Genomic DNA, 22,066 nt, shown 5'->3' on the forward strand with positions numbered 1-22,066 from the left:
GACCAACAAAAAACTGCCATCCATGAACATTCACTAATAAGGACTAACAACAGACTTGGTGCTGGTATGCATTATCCTCTGTGTATAAAAACATCTGGGACACTAAATAATAATAATTTTTAAGTAATTTTTACTGAACTTGGGTGAAGATCCAGCTCATTCTTCTGCATGCTACTGGACGAGGGGAACCTTTAAAGGGGATTGTTGCAGACTTGTTGGAGATCACATTATAATGTTTACCTGGTCACAGCCATATTTGTCCTCACGTCTCCTTGTGATCTTCCTCTTCCTCGCCCCTTCACTGCACCTTCAGCTGTGCCATAACCAGCGTCTCCGAGTTGAACTCGAACTGATTGCTCGACGATGCGGACTTTCCCCACGAGTACAAGCTCGGCGGCCGCTTCTTGAACGACGACGTGTAGCGGTAGAAACTCTTGTGGCGGTTTTTCAGGTACTCCCGGTAGTTCTTAGTGAGCAGCGTGTACAGGAACGGGTTGATGCAGCTGTTGCTGTAGGTCAGACATGCCACCAGGTAGTTAATACACGTGCGTATGTGAGGCGCCAAAGCCAGGGGTTCGTGGTAAAGGGGCAAAAGCTGCCATATCCAAAAGGGCAGGAAGCAGGCCCAGAACACGAGCACGATGGTAAAGATCATTATAAGTACTTTTTGTTTAGGAGATCGCTTGATGCCCTTATTTAAAGCCGAGCTTTTCTGTGATTCAAGGTATGTCCTGGCTAATCTTGTGTACAGGTAGCCAATGATGAGACCAGGCGCCATGATACTGGTGCAAAACAGAACAGTCAAATAAATCTTATACGCCTGGGGTGCCCATGAAGGAGCGCACATGCGTTTCACGCTTCCGTCCGGGGCCTTTCTGCTCGTCTGGTTCACCATGATGATCATTGGCATGGTTAGGAGCAAAGACAGTATCCACACCCCCCATGCCATGGCTTTTCGGTAGCTTTTGGAGCGCTTCACGTTGTCCAGAGGCTTCGTCACGGCCAGGTAGCGCTCCATGCACATCACGGTTAAGGTGAAGATGCTTGCGTGCATGGTGAGGAGATCCAGGCTAAGCAGGATGCGACAGCCCACGTCCCCGAAGTACCAGTCCTTGAGGAAGTACGTGCACACTACGAACGGGATCGTGGAGAGATACAGCAAGTCCGCTAGCGCCAAGTTGATGATCGAGATGTACATGGAGGTCGCGAAACGAATCGAGTGGCACATCACGACCAGAGTGTACACGTTTCCCGAAACGCCGACCACGTACACCAGAGAGAGCAGCGTGCCAAAAGTGGAGGTGATTACCAGCTCATCGGTGGAGCCCGAGTTGCTGTTCCGGGGAGATCCTACAAAAGAGCGAGACCTGCTGAAATTCATCGCGCCTGTGCGTGAAGGCGCCGGGACGCGGAGGTGATTTCGGCAGGTGCGCCACAGAGACACGGGGACTGAGAAATGCGCGAACCCAACAGCGCATCGCGCCTCCTGACGTCAGCAGCACGTCTTACTCTCGGCATTTACCGTTGTCTTTGACCCAAAATTATTTTAAGGATACATCGGATCCGAAGTTGTGACTGGACTTTTACGTCCTCATTCCATCGGAACCAGCAGGAGTAATCCTGCATGCGTGGAGCATTAGGTGCGCTAAAGGTAGTGCGCTAAAACAAAGCATAACTTGACAACGAGCGATACTGCACTGTACTGTATGTACTGTACATGGTGCAAAAAGTGATTATTTCAAGAATTTCCCCGTGCACGTGTCTCCGAACTGAGAAAGAGTTACGCGTCTATAGCGCGTCATTTACGCACGGGGCAGGAAGCTTCTGCATCAGTGCCTTATCGAGATTCTGTCCAGAAATGTAACAGTAATCTACCATATATGCATATACATCAGATCAAACTGTGGTCATTTTTATTTATGCATAAATGCATGTATTTAATTATTTATTTGTTTGTTTGTTGTTATGTATTGCATTAATTTGCTTACTTGGTCCACTACGCGACGCGCCGAAAAAAATCCACGTTTACTATCATTTGGCGTTATTACCATAAACATGCTTAGGTATCTAAACCACAATATACTGTAATTCCTATCAAGAGGCATGTAGTCAAACTTTTATGCACTGTCTTATGCATTTTAACAACGAAATGGAAATCATTTTCAGCACTATCGCGCGCCTGCCAACAGGATTGCAGCGCGTCGCTGGAGCAGCCTTATCAATTTTTCTGTAGGATCAAATAATATACTGAATGATACTAAACAGTAGATATCTCAGAAACTTTCTGCAATTGAGTGAGATGTAATCATATAAAATTAAATATAAATATAAATCTGAAGAAGCAAAACCACTTGAATAAGTGTTTTGGAGAGTGTTTCCACAGCATTCGAAATCAATACTAAAGAAATGAATCTTTGATATAATGTAGACTAGACAATGTGTAGCTTGTAGCAGAATATATTTACTGTCCTTTAAAAATAACTCAACATACAGCCATTATTGTCCAAACAGCTGTACGTAATGCAAACATGCAAAGCCTGTCCATGTCCTATCATGTTCATGTTTTTGTCTGCTTGACATGACCATACAAAATTGTGTATCTTGTATTAGAGCAGCTAAAGCTGAAGGTGATTTCTGATTCTGATTCTGATGGAGTATGGAGTATGTCTTCAGACCTGAACCCTATTTAACACCTGTGGGCCATGCTCAAGCGGAAGGTGGAGAAGCACCATGTGTCTAACATCCAGCAGCTCTGTGATGTCATTATGGAGAAGTGATAGAGGATCCCAGCAACAACCTGTGCAGCTCTGGTGAATTCCATGCCCAGGAGGATTAAGGCAGTGCTAGATAACAATGGTGCTCACACAAAATGTTGATACTTTTTACACAGTTTTACCATGTCCATTTAGGGTGTACTCACTTTTGTTGCCAGTTATTTAGACAATAATGGATGTATATTGAGTTATTTTTAGAGGACGTTAAACATTTACTGTTCGACAAGCTGCACATTGACTACTCTAAAATATATCCAAGTTTTATTTCTACAGTATTGTCCCTTGAAGATTTAATAAAATGGATGGATATATGAAAATCTTTTTACGCAGTTGAACTTTATTTGGTTTTCTTTATCAGGACATAATAAAAATCAACAATTTAGTTCATTAATGTGTGCAAGCATTTGTTTAAGCACAGATAAATCAAGATCCTGCCAACAACATTTCAGTTGGGTTAAAGTCTGGCCTTTTGATTTGATCCAAGCTTTAGCTGTCAGACAGATGGACTTACATTTGACAAATACTGTGGTACACAGAGGAGTTTGTGGTCAATGACTGCAAGGTGCCCAGGTCATGTGGCTGCAAAACAAGCCCAATTCATCTACTCACCACCACTGTGCATGGCAGTTGTAGTAGTAGCATGATAACTGAGCCTGTAGAGTCTTGGGTTTTTTGCAATTTGCAATCTCACTTTGGAGTGGAATTTGCTAGGACATCCACTTCTGGAAAGAATGGCTTGACTTGAATGTTTTCCACTTGTAAATAATTCTCCTCACTATAGAATGATGTGCTTTAAATTGTGTGGAAATGGCCTTCTAACCCTGCCCAGATTGCAGCAATTGCTTCTTCCAGATCAATGCTGGTGTCTTTCCTTTTTGGACTTGTGTTAATATACTGCTGAATGTTTCAGACCAGTGTTCCAGACGATTAATTTTTTTAAAAACTGATTTTTTTTTACGCAGAACCGATGACTGATTGCTGCTTCTTGGTGCATAGTTGGTGTTTAGATTGATTGTTTAAACAGCCTACTTTGGGTTTGTGAGGCCATTTACCAACTGAAAAGAGTAAAATTAATGAAAGCCATTGCACAAACATCGGGCAAGGCCAATACAACAATTTGGAATTTACTGTAGGTGTACTAACAAACAGACATTGAACAGGGCAAAAAGCAGCAGTTGATGACAGATATATTGTGACAAATTTGCAACAATTCCTTTTATAGCAAAACACACACACACACACACACACACACACACACACACACACACACACACACACACACACACACACACACACACACACACACACTTTTCAAAACAACAGTCAGTGTTTTCACCAATAATCTCCACAGGGCACAGGTAAAGGTTTTATGATCCATTGTTTAAAGGATATTTTTAGAGCAGAAATATCAGAGGCTATACTACAAAATGCAAACCACACAATTTTGGATAAAGATTTTTGTAAAGATTGTAAAGAAGGCCAGATTTGAATTGTCACAAAAACTATATATATATATATATATATATATATATATATATATATATATATATATATATATATATATATATATATATATATATATAAAATATTATTTTATATATATATCTTAACCTTATTTCCATTTGTACATGCTTTTTCTATATAGTCCTATCCCTATTCTATTCATATATTTCTTTTTAGGTATACTATACTTTTTATATACTTATACTTTATACTTATTTTAATTATAATACTTTCTTTTTATCCTTATATTTTATTACTATCTTTCATGTTTACATGTGGGACAGTTGTAAATAAGCATTCCACTACATGTCGTACTCTGTATGAATGTGTATGTGATAAACAAAATTAGAATTTGATTTGAGTTACAAATATCGAAAAAAGATTAATCTATAACAAAGTGATGGAAAGACCGAAGTATGGAGAAATACTCATAAGCAGAAATTTGCTTCTATGATCCAAAAAATACAGGCATGGTGGAGCTAGTGTCTCAGCTTGGGCTTGCATGACTGCTTCTGGAACAAGCTCCCTAATCTTTCTTGATGATGTATTTCCATGATGGTAGCAGGAGAATGCATTCAGAAGTCTATAAAACCATTCTGTCTGCCAGTTTACAGACATTCATCGAATCAGTCATCCAATCTAATTTTGTAAGAACCAGTGATTGATGTAAAAAATTTCAAACAAACAAACTGAAAAGAGTCTGTGGTACAAGTCTAAAAAAGGCATCACGAGAGTAGAGCGCAACGGTTTGTTGAGGACAGTAAGTCACTACAATCTGCTTGATGCAAATATTGCAAGCCCAATGTATGCAAACAATATTAAGTAATTTACTTTAATTTCTTTAAAACTATCTCTTGCTATACTTTTACTCACCTACAGCTTGCCAATAAAGATTCTAAAAGGTGGCAAATCATTTAAATACATTTGAAGTGAAATGTTGGCTGACATATTTAGTATGTGGGGGAACATTTTTTATTATAGATGTTTTCAAGTGAGTGAGTGTTTATAAACAAATTTTCTTACAGCATACTCATTACTAGCTTGCTAGTTGATGCACATATAACTCTATAGTGGCTATAAAATATTTCATTTGAGTTCATTTGTAATGATTGTATAATGTTCTGCTGTATACTGCAATATATTCTATAGCAAAACACCTTGAAAAAACACTACCAGCATGCTAGTTATCCTTTAGCTATTGTATTCATATTATTGTATCATGCATCAACAACAATTTTCTGACTGGGTTACAACTTTTTACAGTAAATTTGGCTGTGTTTCAAAGCAAAATATTGATTCAATAAAAAGAAATGGTCTAACTAGAGAAACAGTGAAAGAGTCATAGAGTTATGCATAAAGAGGAATAAATAATCAAGATTTTGAAGGACATGGCTATTGCTTTGCAGGGTATATTGGAGAATACTGTGGAGTTTTATATATTAGTTTTAGAAATACAAAAGGAAACTGATGGAATGGAAACTTGCTAATTTTTAATAGACTAAATCACACTATATTTAGGATGGCAGGTGTTTTAATGTGTCTGCATTGGCTAAGTTACATAGGAAAATATAGCTGTTACGTTCCATGCTATTAGAAGAATTGTTTTATTCCACTCAGTGGTCTGTATAAGTTTTTAATGAATGTCCAAGACTCTGTATTTAATTTTGAGTTTATAGGGTCCCTGGTGGTCTAGTGGTTGGGATGCGACGCGCTCACTGCTGTGGCCCAGGTTCGATCCCCGGTCAGGGAACCAACCCCAGCCACTCTTAGTGGTGGTCCCAAGCCCGGATAAATGGGGGGGTTGCGTTAGGAAGGGCATCCAGCATAAAAACATGTGCCAAATCAAACATGTGGATGATCCGCTGTTGCGACCCCTGATGGGAGAAGCCGAAAGAAAGTCTATTGGTGAATTTAAAACATAATAGAGAAACAATTTGCTGTTGACTTATTATGTAGAATTTATATTATTAAGTATTGAATGTGAGAGAAAATATCTCCTGTATTATAGTCACTTTTATTTGATTGCTTTGATATTCTACTAATGTGGCAGGGAAAAAAAAGGACATTAAAAAAACAAAGAATATTTTAATGCAATTGATGACAAGAGTCCTCAGAGACTAAAGCATTTAATCACTTGAATCACAAGGAGGCAAGCACTGTAGCATAATTGTTTGAGTTGAATTCACATAATAGAGCTGATGAACTCCGGTCGAAAACAATTACACAGACCAAAGCTAATTTAACAGCCTTAAGGAATTATTGGTCAGCGCAAAAGCGCCCTGCATGCTTCGAATCTTTAATGAGGTCTGGGTTTGACTTCATCAGTGTTGCTGAGTAGCTTAATGACCATCTGTAGGCTAAAAAAATTTTGTTTATCTCTCCAGGGTTTTCCAGGGTAATGACTTTTTTTATTATTTCAGAAATCTGTCTGGTTAATTATTATTTATTAATTCCTACCTCTATGTTTTTGCCTTTTGAGTTGCCCAGGGAGAAACAAAAAAAAGAAACATCAATCAGAAGGTATTCATTCTTAAAAGACATTGACATACAGGTTATACACAGATGCCTGATTATTATGCAATTATGGCTTATCAGGATATTATATGGTTACTGTGTGCTTTTCTTTTAATTATTTATTGTATTTTCATGGTTCCTGGTTTTAAATGAAAATCAATCCTGCTGTTGTACTCAGTATTCCTTAAAGGGCACAGTTTAGGCCATGCTGTTACACAGTGTTGAGTGATTTTTTTGGAAGTACGAGCCAAATAATAGATATGCTTTAAACAGGAACAGGTCAGCATGTGTCATTGTAAAAAAATTAAAAATAAAAAGAAAGGAAAGACATACATACAAATGAATTATATTTCTTTGAATACATTAGATTATTGGAGCATTATTTCTAGGAATGTCACTCTCTTTACATTCTACATATAAGTTCCTATACTAGTGAATTATCATCATTCAAATCAGCGACAAAAAAGACCTTAAAGTAGCCTTATAAGTGAATAGGTGAGATCCCAAAACATTACATTATTGCCTACTTTCTGTAAAATAGCTGCTTGCTATTTTAAAGTGTCTTTGATGACAAGCTATGATTTCATCAGTCATGTCCAATTTGCCTCAATATGTCATTTATAAGTGCAAAATTTAGCACATTCGTGACAGTGTGATTTTAAAATGCTTTTTAAAACCATAGACAAAAATAGTCGCTTCGTTGTGAGGATGAGGATGAATAACACAGAAACAAGACACAAAAATATATCCTATCTATAAAAATACACTTGTTATATAGTAAAACATGCTATTTTTAGTAAACAAACATTTTGATGTTAGCTTACACCATTTACAGATGCAGTTGATTTTATGTATGTATGGTTTTTTTTTTTGTTTGTTTGTTAATTACATCCACTAGTATGAATATTAGCAGATTAGTGCTCATTTTTACATTTTTTTTTACTATATTACTGACGATTACTGACTATATTTTTGATGACTACTCTTTTGAACCATTCATGCATGTTTTTTGCTTTTTCAAATGACACATTGGTGCAGTTATTAGATCAATTATAAGACATTCTATGCAGAATACATGTCCATTACCAGTGGTTGACAGTAACGAAGTAATTGTAATTTGTTACTGTACTTAAGTAGTTGTTTCGTGTATCTGTACTTTACACAAGTATTTTCATTCAGGACTTTTATTTTAACTTCCCTACATTTCAAAGTCAAATATCTTACTTCTTCTATCGTACTTCTCAACTACGTTTCGCAAAAAACAGACGTTACTTTCTATTTATGAGCGGTTAAAAATGTAACTGGTCAAGCAGTAAGTAAGCCAGTAAGTCTAACAATAAGGGGGTGGTCACCTTTTTTTGATTGCCGCTTGGCAGTCACTGATTAAGGCCACATGGGCAGCTGCCTATCATGATTTTTATATACTTATTTATTTCTTCTTCTTTTTTTTCCCTTCACTGCTCATTTGCACGGTCGCATCAATTGTTATATCATGTCATAGTAGTTTATCATAATGTGTGTAGCAACAAAACTATTACAACTTAACTAAACCAGTTGGATTGTAGTTAAAATAGCACTTATTGATTTGGTTACCTTTAATTGAGGTGATGTCATGAAGGTTTTCTGTGATTGTACTGAACAGGTCCTGAACTGAGGTCAGTAAGGGAGAATCTCCAGTGCAGCTTAAAAGGCTAATTTAAAAGAACTATATTATAAGTATATAGATGTTGTATGTATCTTATGGCTACAATTAGCCAAGGAGTTGTTTGGTTCTTGGTTCTGAGAGTTTGATAAATTGTACACAATGACATGAAATTAATGCAATAAATGCATTTAGGGTGAAAGTGAGCTTTTAGAAATGTGTCAAAATTTGTGAACTGCCCTGAAAATATGTCTTACTCATCCAGTGATGGAAGCTGAAGCAGAGAGAAGCTTTTAAAAAGCTAAAACTAAGTGGGGGAGACGTTGGGTCATGGCGTAGTTCACCCAGGCCTCATTCAAGCTGGAACCACCATTGCCGGTTGGTGGTATCTACTTAGCGTGAACATACAGTTCAGCATCAAGCAGAGCATTTTGAGAGAAAAAAAATGATGGAAGAAACTCCTGACTTTAATTTGCCCACAACACCCATGAGCTTATTTGCATAAATTTTTTGAAGTCGTTTAAAAGAAGGTTTTGGGTTTATGATAATTTATTACATATCAATCAGTGTTTAACTCATTCATATAATTTTATTAATAGATTGGTTTGCTAAGGGTAATATTAGAGTCTTTTCACGTAACCTGAGTTGATTACGTAAGAGTTTTGTGATAAAAATTATAATAGGAACATTATAACGGTAATAAATCATAGTACTTGGATACTTAAATACATTTGAAGGCAAATACTTTTGTGCTTTTACTCAAGTGAATGTCTTAAGGGAGCACTTTAACTTTTACTTGAGCATATATTTGTATCTCTACTTCTGCTTTGTCACCACTATTCAATACTGCAAATGTCTATGGACATCCTGAAACAAATGACTGTCTGCAGGTAATTCACTTTCAAAAAAGGTTTAAAAGGTTCAGTGCGCCATTTCCATTGGTGAAAAAACACAGTGTACTGCTTGTCCTTCTGTCTCTTTATATTTAGGGAAATTATTAACATGCAGCACTAAGAGAGCATGTAGGTGTGAATTGCAGTCAAGCTGCCTTCCTCTTACCTGTTGTAATTATACTGCACTCGCACCTTTTTAGTACTGAAGATTATCAGAGGTTATCATCAACTCCATTGCATATAGTTCTCTGAAGCACACACACTTTACTAGTGAAAATGTACTGCCATCAGTCCAGGCTATTGTGCAATGTGTGGTCACAGTGAGTGTCTCCTTTTCAAAATATGGTCAGGTCCTGGAGACTTTAAATGCTGTTTGACTACTGTACTGTGTTTGTGGGCTTGTCTCTGAGTTGTGCAACTGACACCAATGTCAGTGATTTTTACACTTCATTTAAAAATGTATACTCCAGCTGACCCCTCTATCATTTCTAAACATAAAATATACTATAAAAAACATATAAATCCAAAATAGAAGTATAGGTTTTACAGAGCACCATACAGCACAGTGTACATCATCAGTACTGATGCCTCTTCTATCATCTACAGTAGTACAGTAGCAAAAACAATGCCAGCAAACTATTTGTTTATTGAACTAATGTGTAACTGTAATAACTTTAACAACATGTTGCTAATAGTTTAAAGCCTTATGATTTATGATACTAAGGGAATTAAGATGTAAATGCCTTTTTTGGGTGCAATATTCAGCTTACTGATTGTCAGAGCAGTGCAATTTGTACCTCACTGCAACAACATACTGTCACTTCCTGAATGAATTGCTCTTGAATATTGTTGTTTTTGTTGGAGATGCATTTTAGACCATCACTCTCATTTAACCACAATGAAATTGTTTTCTGACAACTGTTTTCACATACCTCCAGTTGTAAGGCATGCACATTGTATGGGCTGGTGTGTATTTTATACATTAAAGCTTGTGTTTATTGCACATTGTACATGGGTGGTGGTCATGGAAATGCCTTTACCTGGTGAAAAACCAGGACAGCTTATTATGAAAAAAATAAGTTGGTGAAACAGGGTGTTGGCAGCATCATGCTACAGTATGGTGCTCTAATAAAGATAGAGGGATTTATTGACATGTCCAAATACCAGTCTATCAAGGAAAATAACCCACAGTGGTTTTTTGTAGCTAAAGAAAAAGGTCTCTTTTCATCATGATAACTACAGTATTCTCAAAGCATACACACTTATGGATCCATAGATGTATACTCTGAGTTTATAATGATTACACACCTTTTTGTTCGCATGCACCTTGCATGTTTCTGATTGGATGTACATAAGAGAAGTCTTGCGCACACACACACACACACACACACACACACACACACACACACACACACACACACACACACACACACACGCATATATATACAATAAGGACAATAAGGTTTTATTTAAATACACTCATTTCTTGCTCTCTTTCTGTTCACACAAAACACATTTACCTCAATGGGGTAGTCTTTGATGTCTTTTTTTTTTACCTTGTGAAAGTCTTTTGTGGCTTGAACACAATTTTTCCTCCACACAGATATAAAAGGCAAACAGAAGCAGCTTCAGAAAATTAGACACTGTCAAAATGAAACATTTGACAGAATTCAGTGTGTTTTTATTGGCTTTTTTTTTTTTTTACATTTTATAAACAAATATAAATGTCCTCAACAAAATGTGCAGTTTTGGTTTAAAAATGTAACAGAGTAAAACAGTGTCATTATGGAAAACTGTAAATGCATTTGCAGCTGTCATTACCTTTTGAAGTGTTTTTGGGAGTACAGAGAGTACAAACAAAATACACCTTTTTTATGTTTGGTATCTACTTAGTATATCCAATATATTTGAGTGGATTTTACCTGTGTAACACTGGATTAGCTCTGACTGATATTCTGATTAGATAAAGTGGGACATGGGCCAGTAATATTAATTCGCTTTCTGACCTCTAGCTGATCACAGACCATCAGGGCTTGAACAATGCCATGCTTTTTTCTTTCACTCTAGTCAGTATTTGGTGTGTAAATCCTATTTGTTGTGTCTTGTCCTTGTGTAGAAAAAAATTTTCGCAAGCCTGAAAATTGTAGCATTAATTAAACTGTGATGCTGATTGCAGGGATAAAAACCCTCACTATTTCTGTGGGGTGTCAGATGACAGCTTTACCAAGCTGTTATCATTCTCACAGGATTGTATTGTGAACTACAATTAAGCCGAATAAAAATGTCTTAAAATCACAACTAACTAAACTGTTTAGGAATGATTTTTAGACAAAATCAACAAAATTACATTTATTTGACTGAATCAACAGTAATGAAAAAAATGCTCATATAAGAACCTCTTAAAAAAGCTACAGTAGTGTGACTAGAACATCTTATTCAACTTCATTGAATACAGTTGTCAGTACTTATTCAAACATCATTGTCAGTAATATTGTCTGAAGGAAGGAAATTCCTAATGATTTATAATTAAAAAGCTACTTGAAATGAAAATAAACTCTAATTCCGTTGAATGAACTCAGTACTCATTCATGTCTAGAAAGTCTTACAAAAACTCAGTATGTGTTCAGCACTGATATTACTGTGTGCACTCCTCTGTATTATTATCATTTTTTTTCCTTGCCACTTTATCTAAACTAAATAAATGTACAAGAAAATATACTGTATATAAAATCTAAAATACAATTTTATACAAATATAAAATTGCTCAACCAAAAGTGTACATCTTCAAAATAGACCTTACTAGAACTAGCTGATGGTAATTGTCCCCTATAAGTGTTTTCAAGCCACGTTCACAAATAAAACTAATAACAATACACATGGTAAACAACAAGCCCAATCACTTGAATGGAGGAGTTGTCCATGTGCACAGAAGCAGTTACTTTGCTTATCGTCTAAATTAAATTTGTGCATAGAACAAAAGCCAAGGGTTATTTCTTTTTAGAAAGCAGTATGTACATATGCTCACCTTTTTCCAACTGGTTTTGGTGGTGGTAACAATCTATCCCAAGCCAACCGAATTAACCTGGAAAAGTCTTCCTCTTTGAGAAGCTATAGATGGTTTAGCTGAATGCAATATGATTGCTGCACTCATTTATATAAGGCTGAATCACAGAACACAGTGAAGGAATATTAGGTTTTAATTATATATAAAATAAACACAAAGAAACACTTTTAGTTTAATAAGAAATAATTCTGAACAAATGAATTTTAATTAATTAAACTGGCATAATGTCAAACAACAGAGACTTAAACACGGGGGAAATATTGAGTGGGCTTACACCTGGGGGTGTTGATTATGGACTACGTGACAGGCAGACCCCAGTACATGTGGCTGGGTGACTGCAGGTCTGACACTGTGTTCTGCAGTGCAAGAGTGCCACAAGGGACTGTGCTCTCTCCAGTCCTGTTCACCCTGTACTCATCAGACTTCTATTATAACTCAGAGTATTGCCAGATTCAAAAGTTCCCAGACGACACTGCTAAAGTGGGCTGTATCAGGAAGGGACAGGAGGAGGAATACAAAAAACAGATCCAGGACTTAATTGCATGGTGTGACTTTAACTACCTGCACCTCAACACCAAAAAGGCCAGGGAGATGGTTAGACTTCAGGAGGCCCAGGCCTCAACCGTAACCTGTGACTATCAACAGTGACTGTGTGGAGTTTATTAACACTATGCGGTGGTGTGCTCGGGAGGCAGCATTAAGAAGAAGGACACCTCATGCCTGGACAAGCTGGTGTGGAAGGTGGGCTCGGTTGTGGCCCCCGAACTGGACAGCTGACATCAGTGGCAGAGAGACGGGTGCTGAACAGGCTCCAGTCAATCATGAACAGTCTAATGCATTCACCGCATAGCATCATCTTCAGGCAGAGGAGCAGCTTCAGTGACAGGTTGTTTTCACTGCCCTGCTTCACGTACAGACTAAGGAGGTCGTTTCTCCCCCATGCCATGCGACTCTTTCATTTCACTCGGTGGGGGGAAAAGTCAGTGCTAATATTTCTCACTGTCCTCAACTGTACTAGAAACTGTACACTATGCACCTTAACACTCTGGTTCGCTGAGCTGGTGTGAAGAGCATACAGTATTACTAATTTCTTGGTTTATTATTGTATTTGATTTAAATACTTAAATCAAAAGATAGTATTAAATACTTCTTTTGAAAATATTAAATACTTAAATCAGAAGATAAATATATAATACATATACAGATATGGATACACTTTAAAGCAATACATTTTTTTTTTTGTTGCAGTTATACATATTCAAATTAATGTATCTTCATCAGAGCATGATGACCAAACTGGTTTGAGCTGACTGGAGGTCTGTAGTAAAAAAGAAAAAAAAGGCAGATGTATTACAACAACAGCATTGAGGCAGATGTATTACAACAACAGCATTGAGGCAGATGTATTACAACAACAGGTGCCATTTCACTCAGCCAGAAATATGACATTGGGCTACATTGGGCACAAATTCAAGAGGAAATGTGTCACCTGTTCACCTGTCCAGATGCTCCAACAGAAACAGTCAGCCATCAGCTGAGTCTCTGATGAAATATAATTTAGTTATATTTGGCTGTATTTTTAATTATTTTTCACATACCACTCAAAAGCCACGATGTCTCAGCCTGAGCACCTCACAGAACCTGAGGCTGCCCTAATCTTCATTTATAGGCAGATCACCTTAACTGTCTTGTGCAATACATATAAAGTGAAATCCAAGCTACCAGTATCACATTGTTTTCAGTGTTTACATAGAGTGTGTATTAATTCCCAAAAGTTTTAATCACTTTGCAAACTTCATCTATTTGTAATACTTGTGCACTGGATATATCTGCACTTAACAGAAAAGTTTTGGAACACCCACTCATTTAGATCACAACCCCAAGGTGCATTCAGCTTTTTTCCAGGATTAAGTGAATTTGGCTTTAGAGACATGTTTTTACTTTGCTGTTTTGTTGTTTGATATTGTTAAGTAAATAAGGCCTCCTGGTGGGTAAGCACATTACATTATCCCACTTTTGTTCTGTCTCCTTCACCCCTTTGATTTAAAATATGTAAAATCATCCATTGTCTTATTTGACATATTCTATTGAAAATTGGTCCAAGTGTTTTCATAACACCTAGCATTCTGCCATGAACCAGAATTCATAAGTAGGCACCATTTTTATGATGTCATCATGTAGACTTCTTACAAAGTATTTTAGTATTTTAACACTGCAAAAGGCACAGAGGGAGAAAATAAGTTTATTGACATTTAGATTCCAGCACTACTCCATGCCTGAATAATTTAGCCATTTGATGCACAATTATTTTGAGGTAACAATATTTCTTTTACATTCATTACTGTGGGTGGAATGTTATTGGATACCTTATATGGGCCCCCAGTGCTTTTAAATGTGAGGGTAATTGTGCATATAAACCCCCCGTCCCCATTTAAAATGTCACTTTCTTTCAGACACACAGCAAAAGGCTGCTGCATTTATCTTTTGCTTTAGTGGGTCTTTTCAGATGTTCTATTACATTCATGGGTCTCAGATTGCACCAGGTTCAACAAGTCCCAATTTCAAGTCAAGAGTCAAGAGGCTTTTATTGTCATTTCTACTATACACAGTGGTACACAGTAAAAATGTGACAACGTTCCTCCAGAACCCTGGTGCTACACTAAACAACATAGAACTACAACACACAACATAAAGCTACATAAAGTGCATCGAGTGCAACCTAGTGCAAACAGTGCAGACGAAAAACAGTACAGTCAGACAGTACAGACAGACAGACAGACAGACAGACAGACAACACAAGACAGTGTGGGACAATACACATAACACAAGATAGCGCCGGCCAGTAAACCTACTGTATACTCTGAATGTACAGTACTGTGCAAAGAGTACTATAAAGGCTATAACCGAGAGTATATGTAAACAAACACAATGCAGTGCAAAAACTGCAGTAGCAGCAGCAGCAGTCGAGAGGTGCAAAAACAGCATGTAAATGGTTTAATATGGTTAAGTATAAATATTAAATAAATGGTGGTGGAATGGATTGAGATAAGTAATGAATGTGTGTTTCAAATTAATTCATTTGTTCAAATTAGGGGAATGGGAATTACAAGTGCCACATTCCAGAACTAACTTATTTTGTTCATGGTGTGATGGAGGTCAGACAATTATATTGCTCATTTATTTTTTTTTAAAAACCTAGCTTAAAAAAAGAAAAATGCCTAATATCTAATATGACAATATAAATGTAAAAACACTATTAAATGCGTAAATAGCTTGGTTAATTTGCAGGTATAATTATAGAAACACACTGAGTGACCCTGCCTCACACCCAGAGAAGGCACTTTGTAGAATACAAGAGCACATAAAATCATTTATTAAGCACAAAGTGCTCTGAACTTCAGCCACCACAAACAATTATAATGTGGGACATTACAATGTCAAAATAGCAGAATTCTTTTTGAATATAGAATAGTGTAGGAAAATACCTGACTGAGGGTAAATTTGAAGACAAATCTTTATATTCAGATAATATATCAATTAAATAAGGAACAAAACATAATGGGAGCACTGTTATAGGTGCATACAAATCCATAGATTTCCTATAAGATAGATTTCCTATAACAGTGCTCCTGTTTAATTAAGCTTATGCTGCTGTAATTTGCCCACTACTACAATTTTAACATTTTTTAATAAATGATACCTCATGGTTTTTATTTATTGTATATTTATATAATGTTTTGGATTGTCTGTGTGCCTGGAATTCAGCTTACTAGCTATTCAGCAATAATGCTGTTGATTTGACCAGATTGTATCGGTTAGAAAGGAGGTGGTAGCGTATATCAGCATTCACAGGAGACAAGAAGGAAGTAAAGTAATTGGCTTTACTGACATTAAAGAAAAACAATACACAAAAAAATGGTTCAATGTTTCCTTTTTGTGTCTTCTGCATTGTTCAAGTTTCAAATAGGTCTGAAAAAAAAAAGAAAAAAAGAAAGGTGCTTGGTATTGGTATAGGCTTAGTCATAATGCATTGCAGAAGTCAATTAAAAATTGGATTTCTAAGAATTCTCTCTTAAAATTCATTGCATTTCCTTTGGTTTAACATTTTCTTCCTATGTCAGAGATGATTCAGTAAATCTAATGAGCATCTGAAATCTTTAACCAGTAGTGACCAATTGTATTGTCAAAACTAATTAGTGACAATTCAAGGCTTTTTATCTTTATTAAATAAAATATGATATAATAAAAGAGTTACTTATTTACCATTTCTGTTTTTCTAATTTCTGACTGCAGTTTTTTTAAGGTAAAAGGAAAAGGAAAGGCTGAAAACATTTGGCTGTACATTTTGCATTAGGACTGTTTGCAGCTAGCAATGCTGCAGTAAGTTCTATTGATACATTTATTTTAAAAATCTGTTTACTGATAAGAGATTTTGATTTCATGCTACTCAAATAAAATGTAACTTACATCTGTGAAAGGTCTAGTGAACTTTTATTGTCATTTTAACCAAATACAGTATAGCTGTGCACACAATGCACACAGTACACAATGAAATGAAATGGTTTCTCCAGGACCCTGTTGCTACATAAACAACATAGTGCTACACCAAACACTTGTGTTTTCTTACCAAAGAAAAACATACAACATTTGTTCAAATGTATAGACATCACACCCAAGTTTGTATAGCTCTCAGTCCTAAATCAAACTGAGATGGATTGGAATGCGTTAGAATGGAGACTGAAGGAAAAACAGCCAACAAGTACTCAACACCTCTGGGAACTCCTTTAAGATTTCTTTTGAGCAAATTGCTGTTATACATATATAAACAAATAACATGGTCTCTTTAAAAAAAAAAAAAAATAAAAAAAAAATAAATAAATAAATCATAACCCCATGCATTTGTTTGAACAGAAGCCAAGACAAACCAAAGTCACACAGTTCAGCTTTTGTTACTGTCCATTAAACTGAACCAATTATGACCTGGCATGCTGTGTGCATCAGCTCTGGTAATCAGAAAATTAGGACAGCCTTTTGGGGTTATGGTTGGAAGGAAGTGAACATTCTTCCTACTGCTTCTCCTTATGCCTGTAGCTGCTGAGGCATGCCTGCTGAGGAGTCTAGGAGCTTCTGTCTGGCTTTTCACTCAGACAGAAAGACACATTGCCTGCAGTGCTGTTTCCCCTCTCCTAAATGTGCAAGGATATGTTGTCATTCTGGCTTGCCACTTAGTGCACTCAAATAAAACCAGAAAAATGTCACCCAGAACATCAGATGCCAGAAGCAATTACACTTAGTTTCATGCTGTATTAATTCCAGAAAAATGGAGTTCCTGATTAACGTTTGGGCCTCAGGCAATATATGGGTCTGTCCTGTACGGCGTTAAGTTCAGCAAAAAAATTGTATGCAATTTTTTAAAAAACCCCACACTTATGTTTAAGCATGAGGGAGACCGAATGAAACAAAACGTTGATGAAGCCTGTATGACCATTTACATTTACATTTGCACCATTTGGCAGACGTCCTTATCCAGAGCGGCGTACAAAAGTGCTTTGAGTCTCTAGCAATGAATAAATCTACACTGGTACGCAAGATTACAAACTACACTAAACTATTTATTGTATTATACATTTATTGTATAAAATCCGTGTTAAATATTGGGAACAAATCTTACATGCAGATATTCAGTGGTACTACTTCAGCGCTTTGAACCCAAAAAAGAATATCTGTATATCTAGTACATTGCAAGAAGATGGGTCTAGACTCCTTACAGCTGTGCATATAATAGCTTTCTAAGCTGATCAGCTTTGATAGTCCATCACACACAGTGATGGTGATGGAAGCTGCAGCCACAGTTATTAGAGATGGGGGGAAAAAACGTTCTCTTTTTATTTTTCCTCAATCTGGTGACAGCATGTGTCTGAGTACGACAGGACGGAAACAAACTAGTACAGACGTCAAAACTGCTTTTGCTCTGCTGTTTCAGGGTCCTTGCTTTGAAAGATAAACGATGACACATACCAAGCGGTAATGCATGGTAATCAATGTAATTACACAATGTAGTATGGAAGACGCTGCATTTAATTTTGTTGTCACTGTTTTTAAATATTCTTGATGTTGATAATTGAGTTTACATAATTTCATACGTACACTGTAGAAAGCGACAGAAAGGGGGTTATCTTGAAAATACTCAAATTTATATAATACATCCAGCTTGAAATCATTTTTGTTTCATTGGCAAATCATTTCTTAGCTACTGTTCACAGAAAGATCAGAGGAGGAACGTACATCGGAAGCTTAAATGAGTAAAAAGCTAAATAATTTAATAATACATAATAATTTCTATCAGAATTTAAATTAGGAAATATTGTCTAGATATTTTAACATGAACTGTAGTAATTATGTATTAACAGAAAACAGACAGGAAAAACCCCTGAGATCTTTGGATTTCCGTTTGCAGTTCTTTGCTATACAACACACTTTAAGGACATTAGGCAAATGTGTAAAAAGTCTCAAGAGATAAACATAAATAAATAAAGAAATCATTAAATCCTTGTTCTAATTTATAATTGATCACAAATGATACATGTGATTTGCAGGCTCATTTTCACAGTACTGGATTTAAGCAGATTTTCTTTCCACTCAACAGTGTGCTGCTTTTATATACATGCTGTTTCCAACTCGTAAAAGTCGAAGTGCAGCATTTTTCTGGTTAATGGGAGGAGTCGTTAAGGAGCAAATGATAAGCCCCCCAACTTTTTCTATATGATTTATGTACAAAGAGATGATACACAGATAAGGGTGGCCTTCATCCCATCTGAGGCCTGGGAGGGTGAAAAAGGCAGATGGCTGGAGCAGGAAAAATACTTTTGTCTACCCATTTCCTCCGTCAACAGTGTGCTAACAGATTTGCACCTCTCACAGGGGAATTTCCTGAAAGTAAATAGAGCATTAACAGATTAATTTCAAACCAAATTGTTCTGCATTTTATAGGGTGAAAGAACCCATGAAATATCTAATATATTAATCAGCTAGAGTTTTCCCCCCTTTTCAGCTTTTTCTTTTGTTTTCTTTATTAAGAACAGCACATAATGTTCTTCATGTCATTTATAGAAGCATACTCAGAGCAATTTCTAAGCTGACCCTTTGACTAGAAGCCACTTAAAGATATTATTAAATACTTTTAATGGAATGTGAATTAACACAGTCAACCTTACAGGATTCTGTACAGATAAATCTTCTGGTTGTGTTCTTACACTCTGCACAGTGTCTCAAATCACTGACATCATGTAGACTTTTTACACTCTCATGTATGTGGAGAATCTATGATCATCAGTAATGCAGCCCATCTGGCTGAGAGCCATTCTGGAGTTTCTCAGCTGAATGCAATTGGCACCATAATACTGCATATAGTCCTCACATTGTCAATGGACTGAGGGTAGGAGGTGTTCATCTGCAGAGCAGATAATTATGTCATGTCCTTATTTATATTTGAATCACATCCGATTTTATAACCTGTACAGGAAAATCTCTAATACTATGTTATGAAATGCTCTGCTTGATGCTGAACTGTATGTTCACGCTAAGTAGATACCACCAACCGGCAATGGTGGTTCCAGCTGGAATGATGCCTGGGTGAACTACGCCATGACCCAACGTCTCCCCCACTTAGTTTTAGCTTTTTAAAAGCTTTTCTCTGCTTCAGCTTCTGTCACTGAATGAGTAAGACATATTTTCAGAGCAGACCATAAATTTGGACACATTTCTGAGATCACTTCATGTAGAAATTTCACTCTAAATGCATTTATCGAACTATTAATTTCACGTCATTGTGCACAATTTTATCAAACTCTCAGAACCAAGAAAAATTATAAATACATGTGATAAATTATAATGTTATGCAGCTAAAAGTAATATTGTTGCTCTATGAGTAAAATTATAGCAGGCAACAGCATAACCTAAGTGATATACAGGTTTTTATTCCATTTCATTAAATGCATTTGCCTTTACTACCTTCTTATAACAAGGTGAGCTTTTGCATTTGCACTTGTTTCCCCTACATTTTTCCTCTTTTTTTCTAAATTGGGCTACTGAGAGTTTAGACCTTTTTTGTCATCTATTATTTAAATTTGGGTTCAGCTCTCCTTACTGACGTGATGTCACCCAACCCTCACCTCTCCTTTCTGAGTGTGTAAGTGCTTGAACTTTTCCGGGCGTTGAGTGCACAGTCCGAGTCCCGACCATGTTCATTGACCATTACATGATATAAGCGGTAATAAAAAAATGTAAAAAATAAATAAACCGATAGATTTTTTTATTTCACGTGGAAGTTTGAGTAAAAAGTAAGATATTTGACTTTGAAATGTAGTGAAGTTAAAGTAAAAGTCTTTCCAAATCCAAATAAAAATCTTCTTAATTAATGGATTTTAAAGCAATCTAATCTGTTCAATTAAATTTTATTTGTATAGTGCTTTTAACAATTGTCATTGTCACAATGCAGCTATAAAGAAATTTATAAATTAAGAATTTAATTGTGAAATATATAAATGTATCCATAATGAGGGTGGCAAAAACAAAAACCCCTAGAGAAGATATAAGGAATAAACCTCAAAATGTAAGCTTTCCTCATGTGGGTGACACTGAATAGTGTGATTATAAATAAAACATTTTTGTTACTGTGTACTGTGTTTCCAAAAGCGTGTAACTGTGTCAAGGAAATCGATGATAGTTACATAATGAAGTTTATATTTACATCACACAAGATTAAGACTATTTTTACTATATTCACACCAACATACACAGTGTATTACAGAAAACATTTATTACAGTTAACAGTAGACAAACACAGACTGTATGCCTTTACATGGGAGCTTAAACAAACGGATACAAAAACTCAGAAAAACTGGAAAAGTGTGCTCTGCCGTTCATTACTTATCACGATGAGTCCCATCATAAAAGACATAAAGCAAAGCTAATACATCCTTGAATTCAGAAAATATATATATATATAAAAAAAACCTACTTATAAATAATGAATTACAGTTAAGTCTAATACAGTACACTAACTGTTCATGCCAAATGCAGTCCTAAAGCTATTATAGCTAAACTGTTTATATATTACAAGAGGACTGTAGAAAGCTGGCATTAGTGTGTACCTTAGCACTTACTTTATTAGATTGCTTTGTTGACATGGGCTTTGGTGTACTAATAAATTGAAGTGAACATTATACCTTTAGAAATTGTTTCCCCTGGATTAGCAGGCTTGAAAACATCTCCATAGGACTTTTAGCTTAATTATATTCTCTTATTCATCAAGATTGACAACAAAGTTTGCACAGAGCAAAGCATAAATGACAGACTTACAGAAAAGGCTTTAATAATTTAATAATTTAATATTCAAAGTGTGCTAAATCTGATCTTGCTTGCATCTGAAATAAATTAAAGTAGGTATTATAGGGTCTTCATGTTCAGCAACACCTTGCTTTCCACAAATTAACCAATAGCAAGAGGAAGGAATTTCGAATTTCGAAACGAATAATAACAGTTTGATCTAATAGAAGGTATTGTGTATTTGTTCATCTCTGCTTATTATAAATAATCTTAACAATGATCATTAATCAAATATGAAGCTTAGTTCAAGTAAATACAAGAAAGGTCTGTGTTAGTTAATGTTTATTCT

The 22,066-nt window shown here is 36.1% G+C and overlaps 1 protein-coding gene across 1 annotated transcript; it reads right to left on the reverse strand.

Annotated features, from left to right (window-relative positions):
* Positions 1-3,124, reverse strand: LOC310734133 (urotensin-2 receptor). The gene has a single exon (XM_083555788.1). It carries the CDS (start codon positions 1,379-1,381, stop codon positions 299-301), a length of 1,083 nt encoding a protein of 360 aa, XP_083411914.1. The 5' UTR covers positions 1,382-3,124; the 3' UTR covers positions 1-298.
* Positions 3,125-22,066: the final 18,942 nt, after the last annotated feature.

The sequence above is a fragment of the Silurus aristotelis genome (genome assembly GCF_946808225.1).
Source record: "Silurus aristotelis genome assembly, chromosome: 12".
In the NCBI taxonomy this organism is placed as follows: domain Eukaryota; kingdom Metazoa; phylum Chordata; class Actinopteri; order Siluriformes; family Siluridae; genus Silurus; species Silurus aristotelis.